This window comes from Gymnogyps californianus, chromosome 2 (assembly GCF_018139145.2).
Source record: "Gymnogyps californianus isolate 813 chromosome 2, ASM1813914v2, whole genome shotgun sequence".
NCBI lineage: Eukaryota > Metazoa > Chordata > Aves > Accipitriformes > Cathartidae > Gymnogyps > Gymnogyps californianus.
This window is the reverse complement of record NC_059472.1, coordinates 139,769,395-139,790,270: the sequence shown is the minus strand read 5'-3', so window position 1 is coordinate 139,790,270 and position 20,876 is coordinate 139,769,395. Positions and strand designations below refer to the sequence as shown.

Below are 20,876 nucleotides of genomic sequence, written 5' to 3'. Positions count from 1 at the left end.
ATAAACTCATGATTGTAGAGTGATATTTTGTGTGTGTCTAGCTTGAAAACATATTTGAGAATTTTTTATCAGCATTTGTTCAATAATTACCAATAACCTGTTTTTGTAAAGGGTAATATGGAATTGTTCAGGGTTCCAGACCTTGCTTTTATATTCATCAGCTCTTGCTAGGAAATTTTATATTCTGCCTTTTGTTTTATTTTTATAATTTTCAGGAAAAAGTTTTTCTGACTTCATTTGACATTACAAGAAATTTGCTTCTCTTTAGGACATTTTCCCTAGCATTGACTAGTATCAACTACCCAGTGTTAATAGGTGTTTCACAAACTGAATTTTCTAGATGTTAACTACTTCTAACCCTTTAGGATTGTTTTTTTCTGTATACGTGTATATATAGATAAGCACTATACATATATGGTGTATTTCAGGGATTTGACACCATCTACTTCATTGAGTATTTAATGGTTTTGACCTGCAGCAAAGCATGTTGAAATCATAAGGTGATTTAATTGGATTCTTCTGAAATTGCAGCTGTGCCGGACAGTCTTCTCAATGGACAGTAGCAATGTTGTGCTGCCTCCTGTAGGCATGTGGTTGAGTCGTGGCCACCTAATTGGTAGGATCAGTCACAAAAAATTGGAAAAATTTCCCTTTTTTTTCCTGAGTTCATGGTGGCAGAATTGTCTATCATTGATAATGTTGATAAGTCCTTTAGGTTGGAAGGAGACCAGTTCAGTTTTGATGCCAGTAGAGGGGCAGTGAGTGAAATTTGAAGGAGCAAAATGAAGTGTAACAAGATGTTGGCTGCCTGGATTATGGAATAGTTCCTGAAGGAAACAGAGATCCGTCTGAAGAGCTTTTAGGTTAGTAAGAAGGAAAACAATCTTGAAATTGCTGTACTTCTAGTACAAAGTATGTTGGACAAAATAATCAGCATTCCAACATGCTGCAGTTTGTAACACTGTTAACTGAGACAGAGACAGAAGTCTGGAGGGAGTCTGTTAAATGCTTTATAGTTTTCTTGCTGTTTCGTTTTGACTTTGCTAAATTGACATACATCGAACTTTCAAACTCTGTTATTGAAAGTATGCTTGATTTTGTTACTGAAAGTATGCTTGATTTTGTTACTGAAAATATGCTTGACTTTGATTTTGTTATTGAAAGTATGCTCGATTTTGCAGTGACTGGCCTTTTTGAAGACCACTGGGTACTTTTTGCAACATACTCTACAGAGAACAAACTTGAGGAATTTTGTTGCTGTATTGTCATTGATACTTGGAAGGTATTTCTTCTGTTAATAAAATAAACATGTACAACAGAATATGAGGAATACTTAGTATAGTACTAATTTTTTGGTTTTTTTACTAAGTAGAATTGAAAATTTGCAAATAGAAGGCAAATTTATATCTTGCTTAAGGAAGTAAGATACTTTTTTGTTGTATTCAATACAGCACAGTTTTAGACGGTAACTTTTATCTAAACTACTCATAAGTATATCTTATGGATGAGGCAGGAAACTAGATACGCAAGGAAAGACAGGGAAAATAGAAAAAAGAAAATAGTGGATATTTTTAACTGGAAATAAGTTGAGGCATTGCTGTGCAATAGTAAGGAGGAAAATAGTATGGTTTAATGAGCCCACCAATCTCTCGCTATTGCTTACCTCGCTGGGAAGCATGGAGAACTTGCTGTAGGTGAAGGTGAAGTTCCTTTCAGCTCTTTTACTTAAGTATGAAGGTGAAGTCATTCATGTTATCAGAGTATTTGGTTAAGAGAAAGGAGTCTGAATTTTACAATTGAATAACGTAAGCATTTACCTGTTTGCATCGAAGCAAACCTTTGTATTAATTCTGCTTGATAACATATTGCTAAATCCCATCCCTTTCAGACGGTGTACTCTGCCACTCGGAGTCTTCACAGGCTGAGTGATGAGGTTTTGGAAAAAACTATCCCAATACAAAAACTGCACATCACAGAGGAGATTCTAAGCCAAAACCAAGCAGTGTGTGAAACAAGCATTTGACTTGGGAATACACCTTTTGCAGATCTGTTAGTTTGACTGTTTGGCCCCACCACTGCTGGGCTAAAGCTGTGTCTGTACTGCTGAATTGGATGTGTCTGGGCCTGCTTTGCAGCTGACAGTGGAACAGCCCATGTCCATGCTGTTAAAGTCTTACCCTCCAAAGCAGGGTGGCCACATCCAAACTGCATGCTGGGAGCAGTTCCTGGTCTGTGCCAGCTCACCAGCTGGGCCTGGGAGTTGTTTGGGAGAAAGCTGGTTATCCTTAATCAAAACCTGTGCCAAGGACTGTGGCACCAAGCTCCCAGGGTGGGTGGTTGAGGTCTCAAAGCGTTCCCTGGCACTGTTTTAAGTCATTACTGCAGACAGAGCTCTGACTCCTCTGCTGTCAAGTGCAAGTGCTGCTTTTTTCCTGGATTCTTTCTCCCTTACATTATCAGATTCTCATCAACTGCTAGATTTATCTAACTTTCTCCAAATCAAGAGTCGTCATCTCTGGATCCTGTGTGCAGATCTGAGCCGTTCTAAGAAACAAGTTCTGAACTCTCTAGTGCTATTCTGTTGCTGGTCTGGTAAAATAAAGGGAGACTCTCTAGGCCTTTATGAAATTGCATATCAAAGCTGGGCGGTATGTCTGTACAGCAGCAATTGTGAATGTTCTGCTCTGAATAGGTGGAAAATATATTCCTGGAAGGAAAAGAAAGCAAAAAAACCCCCTTGCTGTCTTTCTAGCCAGGAGGGATTGCCAGACATGTGTCTTGTTACTCTGCATCCTAGATCTGAAAAATGTTATTTGAATACTACTGTTTCCTTATAATTTCATTTCTGCTTCAATTCAATGAGAGCATTCACTGGTATTAACCCTTTCAGTGTCAGCTTTTGTTGATATTTGCTCTTTGCATTGATAAGGCAAGTAAGCACACTTTCTCCTCATTCCCTTTTACTGACCCACTTCTGAAATGTCATGGGCCAAGTTTAAACTCTCATGGGCCACAGCAGGTGAGACTATGACATTGTGAAGTTCATTGTGTGCAGTGCCTGTAAGAGGGTGTTGTATGGGTGAAGAGCAGCCCGAAGAAGCTTTTATATTGATTTTATATTGAGACACAAGTCAGCCATATAAATTACATATGTGGCTGAAATGAGGGTTAATGTGCTAGACAGTATGAAGTGTAAATGTGATGGAAAGACTTTTACGGCAATTAGCAAGGGCTTGGAAACCAGTATTATACTGGTGTGAATGCTGTCTACATCATTATTAATTTTTATTGTATTGTTTTTAATGGATTGTTTGTGCACTTATTTGCACAAATATACACTTCTAATGCACAGTAACAAGTACAGGTAGGAATAAATTAAGCATATGAGTTTGTGCAGATTTTTCTTTTGAAAATCAATTCTGTGGTATCCAAAAGACTTAGTTCCAGTCTTTCATGGCATTACAATTTTAGGATGCATTAGCTAGATTGATATCTAACAGTGCTTCACTTGAATTTATTTAGTAGTCTAGCAGAAAGCATGCAACAGTGTGTAATGGATTTAATTGCAGTGTGAATGAATTGCACTTGGAATTTGTTTTATTTGGCTTTGTCTTTTTTGTCACCTTCAGATGTTCAATTCTGTTGTGTAAGATGAAGTTCTCATGACCTCTTACACTATTTAGCATATTGCATTTGTTGATTAAAGCTTTTGGTACAGTGATGCATCTGTCGCTGGCAAGTTACCAGGTTACTTGCCAAAGGTTTCCTTTTTCCCAAGTAATGGGACTTTTTTGTTTTTTTTCATTTGTGATTAGATTGCTTGTAGGAAGCATTTTTGAGGGAAGATAGGATCCTGAAGATATTTCAAATAGGTATGATAATTTTGACAGCAATTGTGGCAGAACTTTCCCAGGGAAATTCTCCACCCACCTGATGAAATAAAGCATTACTAAGCTGGGTTCTGCAAAGGAAGATGTTTTGCAAAGCTGTTATTTGTAAAGTCACTGCTATAGTGGATATAGCAAGCAGTTCAGTGAAGATGAGGAGATCTGTTGTATTTTTCTCATAAATTAATATAGTAGAATACAAATGGTCCCATTGCTTCCCCCCCCCCCAATTGGTGTACAGTCTTGTTTTCAGTGTTGTCCTCCTCTTTTAAGAAATTAAGAATTCATGTTAAAATGTTATGTTTTGACATAGAGAAGATAAGTTATGTTTTGTTCTGGTTTTCTAGGGCAGCAGTCAATAGTAAAGGCTAGTCCTGCACTATAACAGCAGGTGGACTTTATGGTTGAATTTACTGTAGTGCGCATGCCTGCAGGTCAGAGATCCACAGGGAGCTGGGATGAGCTGGGAAGCGCAGCATGGTCAGGACACCAAAGCGATGCCTGGCCATGGCCCTGGGACCAGCCTGTGCAGATGCCTTCAATGTCTAGCCCATAGGGACAGTTCAGCAAGCAGCCCACAAGTGGGTTTTGGTGTAAACAACTGTTTAGTCTACCCATCTTTTCTGTGATAGAAATGGGGCACGTGCTGGGATGGTAGAGGAACCCTTGCAATCTGATGCCTTCCTGTGCAGGGCCAGTGCTCAGAGCTGTGACCTGCTGCATCTGCGTGCTGTGCTCACCTGCTGCGTCTTCATGATACTGGTGAGCGGGAGGAGTTTCCACTACATCACTAAACAGATTTAGTTTGACTAGTCTAAGCTCTCCCCTGGACTGGCAGCTTCACAAATGCAATGGGACTGATGTTACTTGGAGGATTATTCCCTCCCCCCCCACTTAGCGAGCATGATTTTTTGTCAGAGGCACATGAAACATTCTGCAGGACTACAAAGCATGCTAATGTTCATCCCCTCCTTAAGACTGAAATAAACCCCTGCTCATGAAGACCCCATAATTTACCATCAGTGTGGTTCAAGGGGAAGCATCGCTGGGTGGTAGGTGATGTAAATGTTATTAAAGATTATTCTGCTGGTGTCTTCAGGCAACTTATTTGAGAGTTTTTTCCTGTTTACTGTCTTGGCCTAACTCTATAGTGAATCCTGTGACTAAATTAAAAAGCAGAGTAGCTTAATTGGGAGTTTACCTTAAATAGGTAGCTCTAAAAGCCATCCTGCAGAGGGGTGAGTGAGACAAGAAGTCATCCTGATTCTTATGTAACTGCCTACTTGCAGGCAGATGTACACAAGACTTTCTTTTCCATATTTTCTTGGCTAGCAAGCAAAATTCATTAAGACATATAAACAACTCAAAAGTAATTCAAGTTTTTATTGTTCATATAGCATTACATTGCTTTCAACGAGTCCAGAGTCATTTTAAAGCCATGCAAATGTAAGTTGAGATAATTCCTTAATGTTGAAGTCTTGAAACACTAATGAAACCTCTTGAATAGTTTTAGTATTCTCTGACTGGTAGAAACCTTGAGGCAACCTATTTATTCGCATCATCAATGGATGGCAAGCAGAGATTTTTTCTAGAACTTACTATATAGTCAGTTTGAAAACTCTTCTCTTCCTGATCATATACAGTAGAAAAAGGACTTGTTTCTTAATACAGTATAAACAAACAGTGCAGCAGTTTGACATTGATGCTAATGATAAAAGTATCATTGTATTAGCGTGGAGAGAGCATCTGAGTGGATGTGGATGTACCATACCAAAATGATTACATGGTACCACTTAACTCAGAGCAGAGGTAGTTTATCTCTGGGCTTTTTGACATAGAAGTGGAACTAACATGCTACACTTTCCATTCTTGGTATCTTCTCTACAGGCAGGCTGCTTCTGCTCCAAATGTTGATGCTTTACCCATAATTGAAACCATGGTACTCGGCTGTGAAAGCACCTAGGAGGCTGGCAGCCAGAGCACAGAGCTAAGCCGGCTTGACCAATCTTAACGTGGCACATTTGTGTTTCTGAAAGGTTGCCTTGTTATTTTCTTGGCTCTGGTGTTTTTGCATTCTTTTTAAGATGCTTTCCTTTAAATTATTGAGGTAAATTAACTTCTATTCCAGTTCAACATGTATTTTTGCTTGGGACTGGACAGCCTGTGGTAGCACAGAGAAAAAGGAGAGGGTCTAGGTGGGTGAGAATTTTTAGGAATAAGTAGGCAGTCTGGATTTTTGTTGTGAAAGCTTACGTTTTTGTTAACTGAGTGTTCATTTCAAAATGAAGTATGTACAACTCTCAGCTATTTGACTTACTTGATTTCCATCCCTTTATTACTCCCCTACCCTGTTTTCCCTGTCATTGATTTGCTAATTCAAAGCAAACCCCCTTTAATAGTTGGAAAACCTCCTGTAATAGCAGAAACAAAAAAGAAGGAATAGGACAAGATTTAGGTGAGTTAATTTTGAAGTATTTGTTGTATAGAGTTTACAGGAGAATGTGTTCAGGCTTGAATTTAATATGTATTTGATCTCCCCAAGAACAGTACTGAGTATTTTGTGGAGTTTTTTAGAAGTGCTTTCAAATTAACTGTCTCTACAGTACTTTATTGAATTTTGAAACTTGTTCAGCAGATCAGTGAATTTTCCTTTTTCCTTTTGTACTTAATCCCTCCAGTCTTCTGTGACAGCCCAGCCCATACTTGCTGTATTGTGACAGCAAATCACAATAAATCCTATAAAAATCCTCTTAAATGTCAGAGCCATCGGATAAAGGGATAAATAGATAGTGACTTGCAGATGATTACAGAAGTTTCGGGGTTTTTCAGATGTGGGGGCTCTTACATAGTCAGTAGAGATGCATGCTCCTTTATAGCGGCTCTTGAACACACTGATGACACATTGGTTTTTTTCAGTTAACTTCTGTGGCTACTTCTGAAGTAGTTCAGAGACTGTATAAAAATCTGCAAGTTAAAAACCCTTGGTAAGATACATAAATTTGTAGACTAGAGTTTTTTGATCTTAAGAACTGCTAAAAATATCAGCACAATTTTAGAATTATGTTATCACAATATTTTAGGAAAATAAAACAGAGTAAGGAACTTTCTGTTGTAATTTTGAGAGCAATAAAACTAAAGAAGAAGGAAATGGTGATTTGTTCTATTGCTTGGAGGATATGGAAGACTTTTTAAACAATTTATATTATTAACTTCATTTGACAGAGGTACGTTTATGTTTCTACAAAATGTATGTCTGGACTAAAACTTGAACGTCATTTAGCATCTTTTGCTGCAGCAACAAGAACTTTAAAAATTTGCACTGGGTCTAGCACAGAGACCAATGAGTTAATCTTTTTTGCCTTTTATTAAGTACTATGAAGTACATGTTAATTGCAGTAATAAGCCTCCTTTCCATAGAGTAAGTTTACAAATATAAGTATGTTGTTAGTTGTCTTAAGGAAAATGTCGGTTACATCAGCATGCGTTTATTTTCCTAGAGATGCCTTATTGCTGCTATTTAAAAGCAAGGAGAACTGAATTGTAACCAAATGATTGTGGTCAAATATACTGACTTATTTCTATAGAGTAGGACTTTCAAAAGTACCAGACTGAACATCATACTTATCTAAGTTACACCCTTATAAGAATTCACCTGTGTTTCCCACTAGCAATATTTTTTTATTTTTGAAATCATACGAGTCCACCTGTATGTAGGCTTTCTTTTATTGATGGCCAGTCTCCTAGGTAGTGCTCTATGAAGAGCACACCTCAAAATGTTTGTGCCATGTTGAAGAAGCAGGTAGATAAACTTTAATGACTCCTTGCTTGTCTGTTTTAAATGCCTCCACAAGCACCCAGGTAGGGCTTGTCTCTCTCCCCTATTACTAGAGCGACTGTGGTAAGGCTGGCCAAGAAAATCAGCCTTTGACTCAGTATTTTCTGTTGCCAAATTTGCTTTGCTAAATGAGCATCCCACATATTGTATTGGAACAGGAATGTAGAATATGTTCACTTAAAACTGGGGAAGTTTCTGTCTGTTTGTCCTAAGGGATGGATCTGACTTTAATGACCTTCTGGTCTGTTTATTAAATATTGCCCAAGACTTTTTACTTAATTTATTCAAGCACATTATTCTTCTACAGGTCCATTAAAGTAAAAAATTCAGTGCACCCTCAGCAGAAAGGTTATTTGTGGTGTCAAGGAAATCAATGCAAGATGCCTATTAGCAGATTAAATTTTTGTTTATACTTGAGGTTTTCTTCGTTACTGTATTAGTTTAAGGTTTTGGCTCTAATGAGTATATAGGAATGTGAGTAATGGAAAAATAAGAATACCGAGTCTCTTTTGGATATATATGTACAGTTGAAATGCTTCATTGGGTATGAATTGAGTAGAAGAACATGCATGGAAAGTCTTTCAATTGTCATCATCTGGGATATGTAATCTTTTGCATGTTCTTAGTTAGTATCTAGCAGTCTGGAAACTAATGTGGTTGTCTTGGAAACAGGCTTTATTTTCCTTTTGTGAATATCTAGATGTGAAATGATTGTCTTCCTTGAAAATCTGGAAGTAATACTTCTGAAAGAAATAACTGCAAATTTAAGATAGTTGTCCTCTATTTAAAGAATTGATACGGGAGTCTGTAAGTGATGTTTGCATTGTGTGCTTTAATTATAGTTGTGTGATTATGTTGCTAAAACACTCTTTAGGTTTTTTTAGGTAAAACGCCTGTACTTAGTGTTGATATTTGTCTGGGAATTATCTGCAGTGAAGCACTTTGCCAAGATTTCCTAGCTTAATATTTAAACAGAAATATTACAGTATAACTAATGCATTGAAGAAGTTAAGTTCCTAAAAACAAACTGATACTATCACTTCCAGTCTTTTCCCTTGCCCTGCTTTAAATTAACAGCATGTGATAAAACCTTGAATATTCTGTGAGATTGTAGCATAATATTTGCCAGACAAAACATCAGCAGTAGACAAAAGTGCACAGGAGAGCTTTTTTATTAGCCAAAGAGCTGCCATGCACAGCATAAAATGTCAAAGCAAAATAGAAACTGAGTCAAGAAATAACCATCTTTCAAATTGCTGAGGATTTATTAGGATTTGTATGAAAATATGAAACAATGTTCTTGAAAGAAGTTTAACTTTTCTGGTCTGTAGCTTATTTGTCCAGTCACAGCAGTCTTAGAGTTTGGTATTAGTAACAGTGTAATTTCATCATAATTTTTACAGATGAAGGTCCAGACTGAATAATTTTCCATGTTTTGTTCTTAAATTGTTAACTATATTAAGTTCTAATGGGATTTTTAATATATTTCTCTTCCAAGTATTTTTGTCTCCAGTACCAATTTAAAAGACTCTCAAATACTGATATGTACTTCAGAGAAAAATACTTTTTTTTATTCTTTCATAAAAGAAGTTTTTTTTTTCGGTGGAGCTCACATTTTGAATGATACAACCTGTCCAAGGGAAGAGAACCATCACAGGATCTTGTCGAGCCATTGGAACCCATTCACGTGACCATCTCTTTCATTCTACCTGCCATCTCTTCCTTCTGCCCCGTTTCTTGTGCTGCATTTACATTTCAGATTGATCTCTCTCTTCAGAACTTAATTGGTGATTTTATTTTTTCTTAAATGTTGTTTTTCCTTCAAGTATGTTCTGAGGTTTTTTTTTTCCTTCCTTCTTCCCTAGAACGAGATCAAGCTTGCTATTTAAGGCTTGAGATGAAGCTTATTAATGTAAGTGGAGAGGATCTTAAAGACTATGGTTGTTATCAGATGCAAAAAGCTTTTAGTGACCTAGATTTTGGCCCTGATGTACGATACTGATGTAAGTATTGTGCATCCAGAAAGAAATAATTAATCACAGCTTGTTCCACAAATGACAGTAAAGTCACTCTGATGTACTGTAATGCTGTTGTGCTCCATTTTGGAGTTAATAGCATTTATATATGTTTACCTTGACGGTCAGGCCGCACACTTCCCACTTTCACCTCAAATTATGATCTCATAAGTCTTACATGAAAAAAGGACATTAAAATAGCATGTTATTTAAGCTATAAACAAAGCTGAGTTAGTCCTTGAGCTTTTTTCACATTCCTCTAAATAAATGTCATTTCTTCCAGTTAAACAATATTAGTAAACTGTGTTCAAAAAAAGTAGTCCATTTTATACCTTCCTGATCAAATAATAATTCTCCATGCTGATTACTAAGTATTACATAATTATATTCCCTGGCTCCGTTTTAGCTGAACAATTTTTCATTCTCTCCTCCCAAACTGCAAACAAGCAAGCAATCAAAAAAAACCCCTGTATATGGTAACAGTTCTGTATAGTTACAATACGTGCATCATTGTGTTACTGTGATCACTACCCTGAAATTTGGTCGATAATCACATATTCTAGCATCCTTCCTGAACCTCCTGGGAAAACACGATATCGTTAAAGTTCTCGTGGCTTTTCCTTTCAGATTAACTTTTAGAAAACTTTGAAGTTTTCTGGTTCTTCCCATTCTTTACGATCCAGTGACTTTGTCCTGGAGAAATCTGTTTCACCTCTGTGCGCTGTAATTAAAAATGGTGACATGGTCTTTCATCCCCAGAAATTAAAATATACATAATTCAAAGTTTTCTAAGGATAAAAAAGAACTACAATTTTTTTTGCATCGTGTGTTTCACTTCAGGATGTTGCTGAGTCTGACTTTAGCAGCGTTACCCAAAGATAAAACAAACTCCAGGGGAGAGATTATAGATTCATTCAAGGAGAAATGGTATTTTTGTTGCCTTTTATAATTAAAAAAACACAAAACAAAACAACTAATGAACACTTTCCTTTTACCATAAGGAAGGAAGGAAGTTGATTGAAGCCAGTCATCTACAGCCACGGAGAGAGAGAGAGAGAGAGAGACAGTTGCTTTCGCAGTGATGAGACCCACATCTCTGGAGGACAGTGTATCCAGTCGTCACATCATGTCTAAGACAGAAGTTTCTCTCTCCAACACTCAGCACAAAGGCAACCTACAACTCTAGCTTCACTTAGACATGTAACATTTAGATGTAGACAATCCCATTGCAAGCGCTAGACTATCCCCTTGGCTTGAAATGACCTCTACAGATCTTTCCATCTAATAACGGACTGAAATACAAAATAGCTTATCCAAGCTGCTCTTCACACAACTTGTTTTTAGAGCTCCTCATTAATTACAATTAAGTATATTTGTTAGAAGAGGGAGAATTTTGTTTTGCTAGCATTGTTTTTCTCTGGGGGTAGGAGATGTATCCTGTAGTGAGGTGGGTTCTCCACACTCATGGTCTTGAAGGGTACTTGAGGAACCAGTTTGGCCTCTGGCAAACCATGTCATTTTTGTACCTTTTGTGTTTTGCATTTGCGATTACATGAACTCTGTTTGTGGGCTGCTCTGCTGTCCCTGTTTTTCCTTCCCTTTCTGGAGTGCCACTGTAGTGGCTGCCTCAGCAGAAGGGCAGGGACAGTGGCTGTGAGTTACCAACTCTGGTTTAGCCCCACTCTGGGATTTTTTTCTGTTTGGGGATTCCTCAACTGCCCTGCTCAAGAGGTGGTGATGCACAGGGGGAGAACAGGGATCTTGTCCTGGGAGGAATGCAATTTGCTTTAAAAATTTTATTTTTGTTCTTTCGCATAATGTGATGTTTTCAAAAATTTGTGTGAAAATGTCTTTCCTTTAATTTCTGAGAAGAGTGCTTTTTTTTGTTTTAAAAATAAAGTGAGTAATGTTTCAGCTTTAATAAAAATAAAGTACTCTTTCTGATACCCTTTTTGATTCTTACTTATATGTGCTTAAAGTTTCAACTTAGTGTTCTTATGACTGGTCATATAAGCTACTCAGTCTGTTTTTTAAGTGTTTGTGTTTTTATACATAGTAAACCTCTGAACAAAATGTACCTATTTAATATGTTACATCCTAACATCTGCTTAACTGAACCCTTCTATTATTAATGGAAAATATCAAGGATGGCTGAAATTTGAAATGTAACAGAAATGGCAGATTTTTTAGCTTGTTTAAGGCATCTTATTCTTTATGTCTAAGAGCTGTCAGAAGGTGGTAAACAGATCTCAGAACAGCAGCATTTATAACCGAATTGCTCTCATGAAATATAGATAAATCATTTAACAGAAAAGCTAATTAAATCTGCAGCCTATAGCATAGCCACTGGTATCCTGTCCATTAGCAACCCTGGTGCTTCACTCAAGCCAAAGAGCTTGAGTTTACAGTATGTTGAATTTGAGTGACAGAGGTTTGTGTGTGAATGCAAAGAGGATTAGAATATTATTTAAGTGATATCTCAAGATGAGCAGTGGTGAGCACAGGACCTGAAGAGCATTTGCTTGCTTACCTCCGTTGTTGCAGCCTTTGCTGGCTGCAGCACCGTCTCAGGTCTCTGACTTTGCAGCTATGGCTATCTTAGCCCAAACCACCCTGTTGAAGGGCTGTTCTGTGGCTTTCTTTAATGTGCCTGTGCTGGGGAATTCTTCCTGGTTTTGAAACCGGATAACTTAGTGTTACTTTGCACAACTCTGCCTCTCTTAGTAGATACTAAACATTTTGTTGATGGATTCTGTGCCGTGACATTGGTAATGAAGGAGATGCTAGAACAGGAAAACATGAGGAAAAACATTGGTTTCTATCATAAATAAGCTTGTCGCTAGTTTTTTCTTGTATATGCCTGTTAAATTTATAGCATAACCTTATTTTTATGACAATCAACTTTTTGGTAATGCTTTATTTAACTGGAGCACAATGCCATTTTAGAGGCCTTACTGTGGCCTCAGAATGCGAGTGTGGTCTGCTGCACCAGAGCTGGAGTGTCTGTGGATGAAACATTTGGCGTCATATGTTTTGGATGTTGATGTTTTCCAGGGTTACATGTAAAGTCCTATAGCATTTTCAGAAAGAGAATAATCTTTGAGATTTCCCTCTTGTGCTCACACTACAGTTAATAAATTTTTTTTTGGCAAAACCACTGAGCAATAACCAACTACATCCTTCAGGCTTTCAGCAGGAGCAGTGTTAAGCCAGTGCTGAATGTTCGTGCAAGTTCCTCTTGCTAAGAGTTGCCTCTGGTTTGCTGTTACACGTGTGATGGATGCTCAGGTGATTTAAATGTCAGAAGAGAAAGTTGTTTTTTCACCTTCTGTCAAGACTTGCAGTAGGAGCTGGACATCTTTATTCCCCAGAGGTCCTCTGCTGTGCTGGGTACCTCAGAGCAAAATTCCCATCTTCATTCTGTTGCCCTTTTCCCAGCAATTACTATTTAAATTTTCCACATAAGAAACTCTGATAATGCCAGCCATATGTCATTACCTGGTATCATTCAAATACCATTTGATGGGTATTTTCAAAAGCAGCAGGAAGGCTTACTGACCACCCTTTATAGTATATTGACTTTTCTTTTTTAAGTGATCGTAGTGTGTCCTTTACAAAAACAAAGGTGGTTTGAAATTGTCTGATAATACGTTGTTCCTATTAGAGGTTGTGTGACTTCACATAGCTGTTTATTCAGATTAGGTAATTTATTTGACAGTAATTGTATTTTATGCAATTTTAAAAATGTTTATGGGCTATTTTAAGTGGTCTTATAGAGTGAAGTGTAGGTTGTTATGGCTTAACGTGTATGCGGGTGTATGAAAATATCCACTGAAATTGTGTATTAAGCTGAGCTTAAGTGTGGTAGAATTTTCCTGGGTTTGTTATTACATTTCTAACTATACTTACAGCTTCAGGTAAAATATAGGAAGATGCTCTGGAATTTCATGAGATGTACTCCCATTTTCTATAAAGATTTTGTCTTTTGCTGATACTCAATTAGTTTAACAAACAAACCAGTTTTGTAGTAAAAAATACAGTAAATCAGTTACAGAATTCTGTTTGAATGTGCATTAAAATAATTCATTCAACATATCTCTGCACAATAATAAGAACAGGTTGTTCCTTGCTGTGCTGTTCATTCACAGTCATTTCTTCATGCTACCGTCTTAGCAGCATGTGTTTGATTTTGCTCCTAGTAGCAGCAGAAAAATTTGAAATACAGCAATTTAAGTTACCTTCCAGGGAGCGATGAGGGTGGCCTGTCAGGCCATGCTTGTTTTTTTGATGTCACCCTAAGAAAAATCAATTTAAAATAATTTGATAGCGTTTTTCAGTGCCTGACTCTGTCCTGTTTGTTTAACGTGTCTCAGAGTAGCAGTTTCTGATCTGGCCCCAGTAATGTTGTTGTTTATCAGTGTTATCATTAATTTGGCTGCAAGTGGAGATAGTCTTTTTGAAATGGATGAAAACATCGGCTTTACACTTAAGGGAGATTAAAATTTTAGACCTTGCCAGAGAAAACCTGGCGAGAAAGTGAATCGTACAGGTACTTACTGTGAACAGACATATCTATCCTGACTTTTTCTATCTAAATGAATCTTACAGAGATTTTTGGATTGTCTAAAATGTAGCATTGTACATGTTGAGGAGGACACCAAAGAAAATAGAAATGATGATTACCATTCTTCCCAGTGAAAATAGGCAAATGGGCTCTTAACCCATTTAATCTTACGATTAAATCATAAATGCCTATCAGCATTTCATATTTGCGTATGAGATAAATGTCTATCAGCATGCACTGGACCAGGCAGGACATCTGGCAGTCAGGGAGTGGGGCTTTTGGTTGTGTGGTTTTTGCTTTTATTTTTGTATTTAATCCTTTCTCAACTTTGAAAATGACAAGGCTGACACCCTTTCTGTAATGTGTGGTATTTTAAAACCTCAAATGTCACCCATCCCCTTGCCCTTTTGATGAATTTGTGCATTCTGTGAATGCTTATGAATCAGAGAGCAGAGGAAAACGGTGTATTCGCTTCAGTTAGTGAATTTAAATAAAAACCCCTGTGGTTATTGATTACAGCAAATACTCACCTTCTGTGTTTCTGTAGAAATCACTTGGAGGTTCAAGTATTTAGTCATGTCATAGGATTTTAAGAGAGCCTAATGGCTGAATTCAGCTTGCATGCTGTAGACGCCAACGTGATCTGTGGGCAGAACCAGCATCTCTAAGGAGTGCATGAGAGCATTCAGGTGAGGCATCTGCCTCTCTGCATTGGCGATACGGAGAGTTTTGGGGTGTCTCTGCGGTTGCACGTACTGTTGGCAATGCAGGGACCTGGCCAGTCTGCACCTTGGACTGTTACCCTCCTTTAAGACTGGGATGGATACTGGGAGGAGTAGAACTCTGAGGGTGTCTGTGATATGGATGGCCAGCATGCTGGGATCGAATACTGGGTAAATCAGCCACTTTTTGATGGTAAATAGTCAGGAGAGGTTGTCTTGACTTGGACTTGATTCTGATCCTCTTTGTTTCTGGTGGCAGTCATATACAAGGGGCAAAGGCTTTTATCATTCAGCTGGTGGTTTGGTTTTTATTTGGTTTTTTTTCATGTAGGTGCCCAGAAAGTGTGCAGCTGGTGTAGACAGAGGATCATTGCAGTAAGAGCTACTTACAAAAGAAACAACCAACCAGCCTAAAAAGCCCGAAGGTGCAGAGGTTGTCCCTTACTGACCTGCCACACTTGACCATCTGTGCAAGGGAGGAGAGCACCTGTGTGCCTCTGCAATCCTTGTGTACGCTGAGCCTGGCACTGCGAGGGTGCAGGTTTACTTGTCTTCCATTTTGTGTCTCTTGTCTCTGGTTCTGTGAGCAGAGTGTGAACCGTAACTGGAATAAGATGCCCTTGAAAAATCTGCCAGGGATTTGTGTCATGGTTGACAAAGGAGTTTTGTTATATTTGGAAGATGTAGTTATATGTCAAATAAAATGAAAGGCAGAAGCGAAGTAATTTTCCTTGTTAGGGAAAGCCAAGCAAGGGTTTATTTCAGTTCTGCTGGTAGGGAAGATGACACTAGGAAATAGTTAAATTCTGTATGTATTAAGTTCTAATGAAAACTAGAGCATACACAGACATGCTGCTCCTCCTTATTGCCTGAGAGGGACTGTGATCATCATATTTTGTGACCAAAGGTATATTATTGAAAGAACAAATGTTAGCTTGTTTTTTTGGTGTTTTTTTTTTTTTTTGATTACACTTTTAAACCTATTACTGAACTTTGGAGTTCAACATATTAAAGTTCATGTGCAGTTAGCAAAATGATGCATTTTCTGTATAGAAGCCGAATCTTAAATTACAGAACTAGGTACCAGCAAATTATGTAGTACCTTTCCACAAATCACTGATCACATAATAACAGTATGAATTTCTGAGGGAACAGTAATGTGTTAAACACTTAAATATTCCAAGCTTTGTTCGTTCTTCATCTGGCATCACAGGCAGAGAAAATGAGATATGCCATATAGTTGATCTTTTTCCAGTGCTTTTGTAAAGGCTGAAACATATTTTCTTTGGTGCATCACTGCCTTTTGGTAAAATGAGATGAGAAAGTTCCATTTTCTGTCATGAGCCAACCAAAACCCAGCATGTTTTCAGGGTCCAATTTTGAATTTTTGTTCACGTTACAAATCGATGTGAAACCACAATTATTGAGGCTTTCTGGCACGTACAAAACATTTGTTCAGCTAGAAGATGAGTGGGGGAAAAGAGCCAGTGGTGACATGTCCAGATGGGAGCACGTTGGAGTGCTGCGAAGCAGAACACCTGGCATCAAGGAATGGGGAAATACAGTCCATCGCTGTGTATCTGGATGCAGGGCATCTGTGAGAGTGGGCATTGCAGCTTTGTCGAGGACCACCACTGCTGAGATCTGGATTCTTTAACGCTGATGCTTTGTGAAATGTGATGCTTTGATGTTAGATTAAAAAAAAAAATATAATACTGCAGACTCTTTACCAGTAACTAATTTGATATTTTTGGAAAAGATGATCTTGTAGTCAACCAAGTTTGTAAAATTGTAACCGGTCTTTAAATGGACTTCAGTTATATGTAGGTACCATAGCCGGTGCCTGCAGCGGTAGCCCCAGGCTGCTCCCAGGTGGTTGATCATTAGTGGTGGGGAGGACTTTTCTCCCACTGTGGAACCTGCACTAGTAGGACTTCGCATGGAGGGGTTCTCAGGGTTTGTGCATTTAGGTCAGGTCTCTTGATAAGATGTGGAGAGTTTCACATTGCTTGCTTTCAGTATTGTTTCTGAATTATATGCTGTGAATGTTGTTGTTTGGTATAATGAGAGTTTCTTTTTTTTGGAGTCCAGAATCAATACTGACTGGATTGTTCTGTGCAGAAATTTGAAGATAGAATGAAGTGGAATAGTTGATGTGTAACATGTCGGTGTGTTACTGATCTGCTGACAGCTTCAGAGATCACATTTGTCCATCTGCCTTGATAAGAAATTCTGTAAATCATGAACTTGAAGACTCTTTAACCCATTATCGTTTTTTATCTTGTTGTTACTGTTTGATTGTTCAGTCATCAGGAAAAAACTGTATTTAGTTCCTTCTAAACCCTGGACCAACTCTATTGTAAGGTAATACCGCTGAGGTGTAGGATTACTACAGGGATTAACTGTAGTGTCACTGTTCCTGAATGCGTGTTTAATGTGAAAAGGGGAGAGGTGATGTGGGGAAGAACCTCAGTATTATGAAACTTGTTATTTTTCTTATTAGGTAACTGTAACACAATGTGCTACCACTACAGATATCTCTATTAGAAATGAGGAATCAGTTTGGTTCAGAGTCTGTATTAATAAAAATTTACTTTTGTTTGCCCCAATTTGTTTTATCTATCTATTTTCTTTAAATAGCCATGAATTAAGCTTTGCAGCAGGACTGGTAAGATCCTGCTGACTTTAGTGAGGATTGACATGCTCCGTAAACAATGTACTGTATTTTTGTTGGTAAATGCTGTCGTTTTGAAATTTATCACATGCTCATGAATAACATTCTTCCTTCTCACCCACTTCTCTGGAATTATTAGACATACAGCTGAAGTAGTGGCTTTAGTAACTTTGCTGGTAATTGGATTAACAATTCAGTATGCAATAATGAGGCTTCTTTTAGCTGAAAATTGGAAATTAAAATAATGCTTATATCTCATTGCTATAATCCTGTGCTTTTGAATACTCCCAATATTTGATCCTTTATTTAAAAAAAAAGTGTTACCATGTAACACAGTCATCATTCTTATTTATTCAGAATATAGTTTTTTTTTAGTTCAGTTTCTTATACTATATTCAGAGTTGTGCTTGAAACTTTAAGGGTGCTTTAAAGGATACCTTACTAAAGTAGGAGAGAAACCTATATTTTTTCCAATAAAAATGAACTTTTGAAATTAATTTCTTAATTGTGAAAAGTTCCTCTTAAGAAAAATGAAAGTTTAGGCTCCCTTCCAACCCAGTGTTTAAATGTGTGCTTAACTTTTAAATATCCAAGTAGGTTCACTGACTTCAGTTAAGTACACACGCCATGAGGCTTTTGACAAATTCATTCACTGCAGCTTCTTCGAGAGCTGCTGCAGCAGGGCTGGTGCTGGGCAGAGGGAGCCGGGGAGCACGCAGGATCCATGCTGATGGGCTTTGAACTCAGCGGTGTCAGTGGTAGCACTGCTAGCTGAATTAAATTTGTAGAACCGCTGTCCTTGCAAAACCTCGAGTGTTGTAATTTAGAAAAGTCGTAATGGTCAAAGATTGCTCCAAAGCGTTGAGAACGCAATTTTCCAGCTATGCTCACATTACTGGTATGACCTGTTGGCCCCTTCCATTTCTGCCCTTGAGAAAGTTTTGCTTTTATAATGGTCCTCAGCCTGGTATTGATGTAATACATACTGACTGTTTTGCCTATCCACTGACATAAATGCTGTTATTTAAGTAAACGTGGTCCAAATGCTTTCTGCTACAACAGGATTGAAAGTAAGTCTGAATAAACTTACTTACGTTCAAAACAGTACTGAAAGAGGGATATCCTTTTCTTTTTTTCCTTCGAGGAATGAGCACACAATACAGGGGTATCTGTCGTTGAAGCCCCCTCTTATTCTCCCCTAACTTTTAATTTTGCTAACTAATTTCTTCCAAAACTGGCAGAATGACAGAAGTCTCACAGTTGCTGAATTCCTACTGCCTTTGGAGCACTCCAGGGATGGGTGCAAATGACCTTATTAGTTCCCAGAAATGCAGAGTGGTTAGGCAGAAAGGCTTTAGGACATTTGTCTAATTATAGACTGCTTTTTCTAATACATTGCTTCAAGAATATTTAATACTTTTCCAGATGTATCAGTTTACAATGTGAATCCTATTGATATCCTGCTAGATAGAAAACATATATTTTAATAGTGATAACTACATAAATATATTTGATCTATAATTAAATTGTTTTGTTTTCAGTAGTAGTACATGATATGACAGAATTAAATTAATGTATGTGTATGATTTGCATTTTAAACTAGCTACATAACATTGACTGTAGATACTAGAAATGTCTTAATAACCTTTCTTATACAAAGTGTATTTTTTTGTCTTTTGGTGTTGATTAATAGACTGTTGTAGAAGATTGAGTAAGAGTATGTTATTACAGTAAAATGATATTAAAAAAAGTTGACCTGAATCCTGCATTTGTCATTTTTTTTTGACCTTTTATATTCTTTCCTCACTAGAATTATGCAGCACTGATACAGCAACAAATTAATGAGGACAAACAAAATTTGAGAGAAAAGACTGTATATGGAATCCAGCTCACAGAAGAAAAACTTAATGACTTCCGTGATGAACAGATTGGACAGCTGAAGGAACTGATGGACGAGGCTACCAGACCTCATAAAAAAGTCATCATTTCTAAAGACTCAGATCACAAAAACTAAAAGGTTTTAAAAATCGTTTTAATGCATACAGAAACATTTTGAAACTTCCTTTTCCAGTTGGACTTGAATGTGGTTTCTGTGGAATAATGGGCACTGCTGATGCCATAACTTGTCTGCAACGGGTGTCTCTGGCTATTTGGCTTTCTATGCAAGAATAAATGTTAAAATGGAATAATCACAACAATTTTATGTTAATTGCAATTTTTTTTTCTCCTAATGGAAGGTGGAGACTTAAAGAATTTGGTAAAAGTAAATTGACATTTTTAAAATAGGAAGTTTTATTTTTTTTATCTTGGCACCATAGGGCGAAACATCTTTCTGTTTGTATATCATCCTCTGCCTTAATGGAAAAGATGCAATTAGCATGTTTTCTGAGGTATGGTACTAGAGTGGGTTTGTTTCGATGGAAAGAAATGAGCAGTATTAGAAAAACATACTGCTGTTGAAATTGAAAGTTGGTTTTCTTCTTGAGCTTTATTGTGAAATGTGCTTTAAAATAAAAGATGTAGTTCATTATTAAATTGACCTTAAAGGAACCACTGGCTTATGAAGAAGATTCTGCATTTTTTTCAAAGCTAGGCTCAGATTATTGTTAGCATCTAAAATTTTTAGAAACCATTCATGAGTTGGTTGTGCTGTAGTTAGAATTCAAAGGCTCTTTAAAAGCTCAGTATACCGTATTATTCAATATTTTATATAGACCAGAATTTGTAAACTCCTCAATCACAGAAATTATCCTGTTGATAATACTGTGTGACAAACATTAGTAATTTATTTGTAATAGGTTAAGTCTTCATCAGGACAACGCGTGCCTGTTGTAACACTCATACTATTGGGACTAAAAAAAGTTCTGGTTTTTTATCTGTTAGGAAAAAACACACCCCTTTCTGTGCAAAAGACAGCTTTCATTTCGTATTCCAAACCTAGTTTTATATTACTAGTTTTGTTCTATTTCTGGACCTTTCCCTGTCTGTTACCCACAGCATGTTCAAGACAACATAATTTCTTTCTTCTTGGGGGATAACAGCTTTGACAAGTAAGCACATTTCCATCTGTCTCAAGTTGTAACAACATGCTGTTTGCCAAAGCTACGCTCCTGGATCCTAACGGGGCGCCATTTGGGGAGCAGCCTGTTTCTCTCTCCCTTACCTCTCTTCCCAATTCT

At 37.5% G+C, this 20,876-nt stretch overlaps 1 protein-coding gene across 1 annotated transcript in view; it reads left to right on the top strand.

Annotated features, from left to right (window-relative positions):
- SDHAF3 (succinate dehydrogenase complex assembly factor 3) overlaps positions 1-20,237 on the top strand; it is a 34,389-nt gene extending 14,152 nt beyond the window's left edge. Inside the window, exon 2 of the mRNA XM_050892150.1 lies at positions 19,508-20,237. Within this exon, the coding sequence (XP_050748107.1) occupies positions 19,508-19,711 (204 nt within the window). The 3' untranslated portion in view covers positions 19,712-20,237. The remainder of the gene's footprint in view (positions 1-19,507) is intronic.
- The last annotated feature ends 639 nt before the right edge of the window (positions 20,238-20,876 follow it).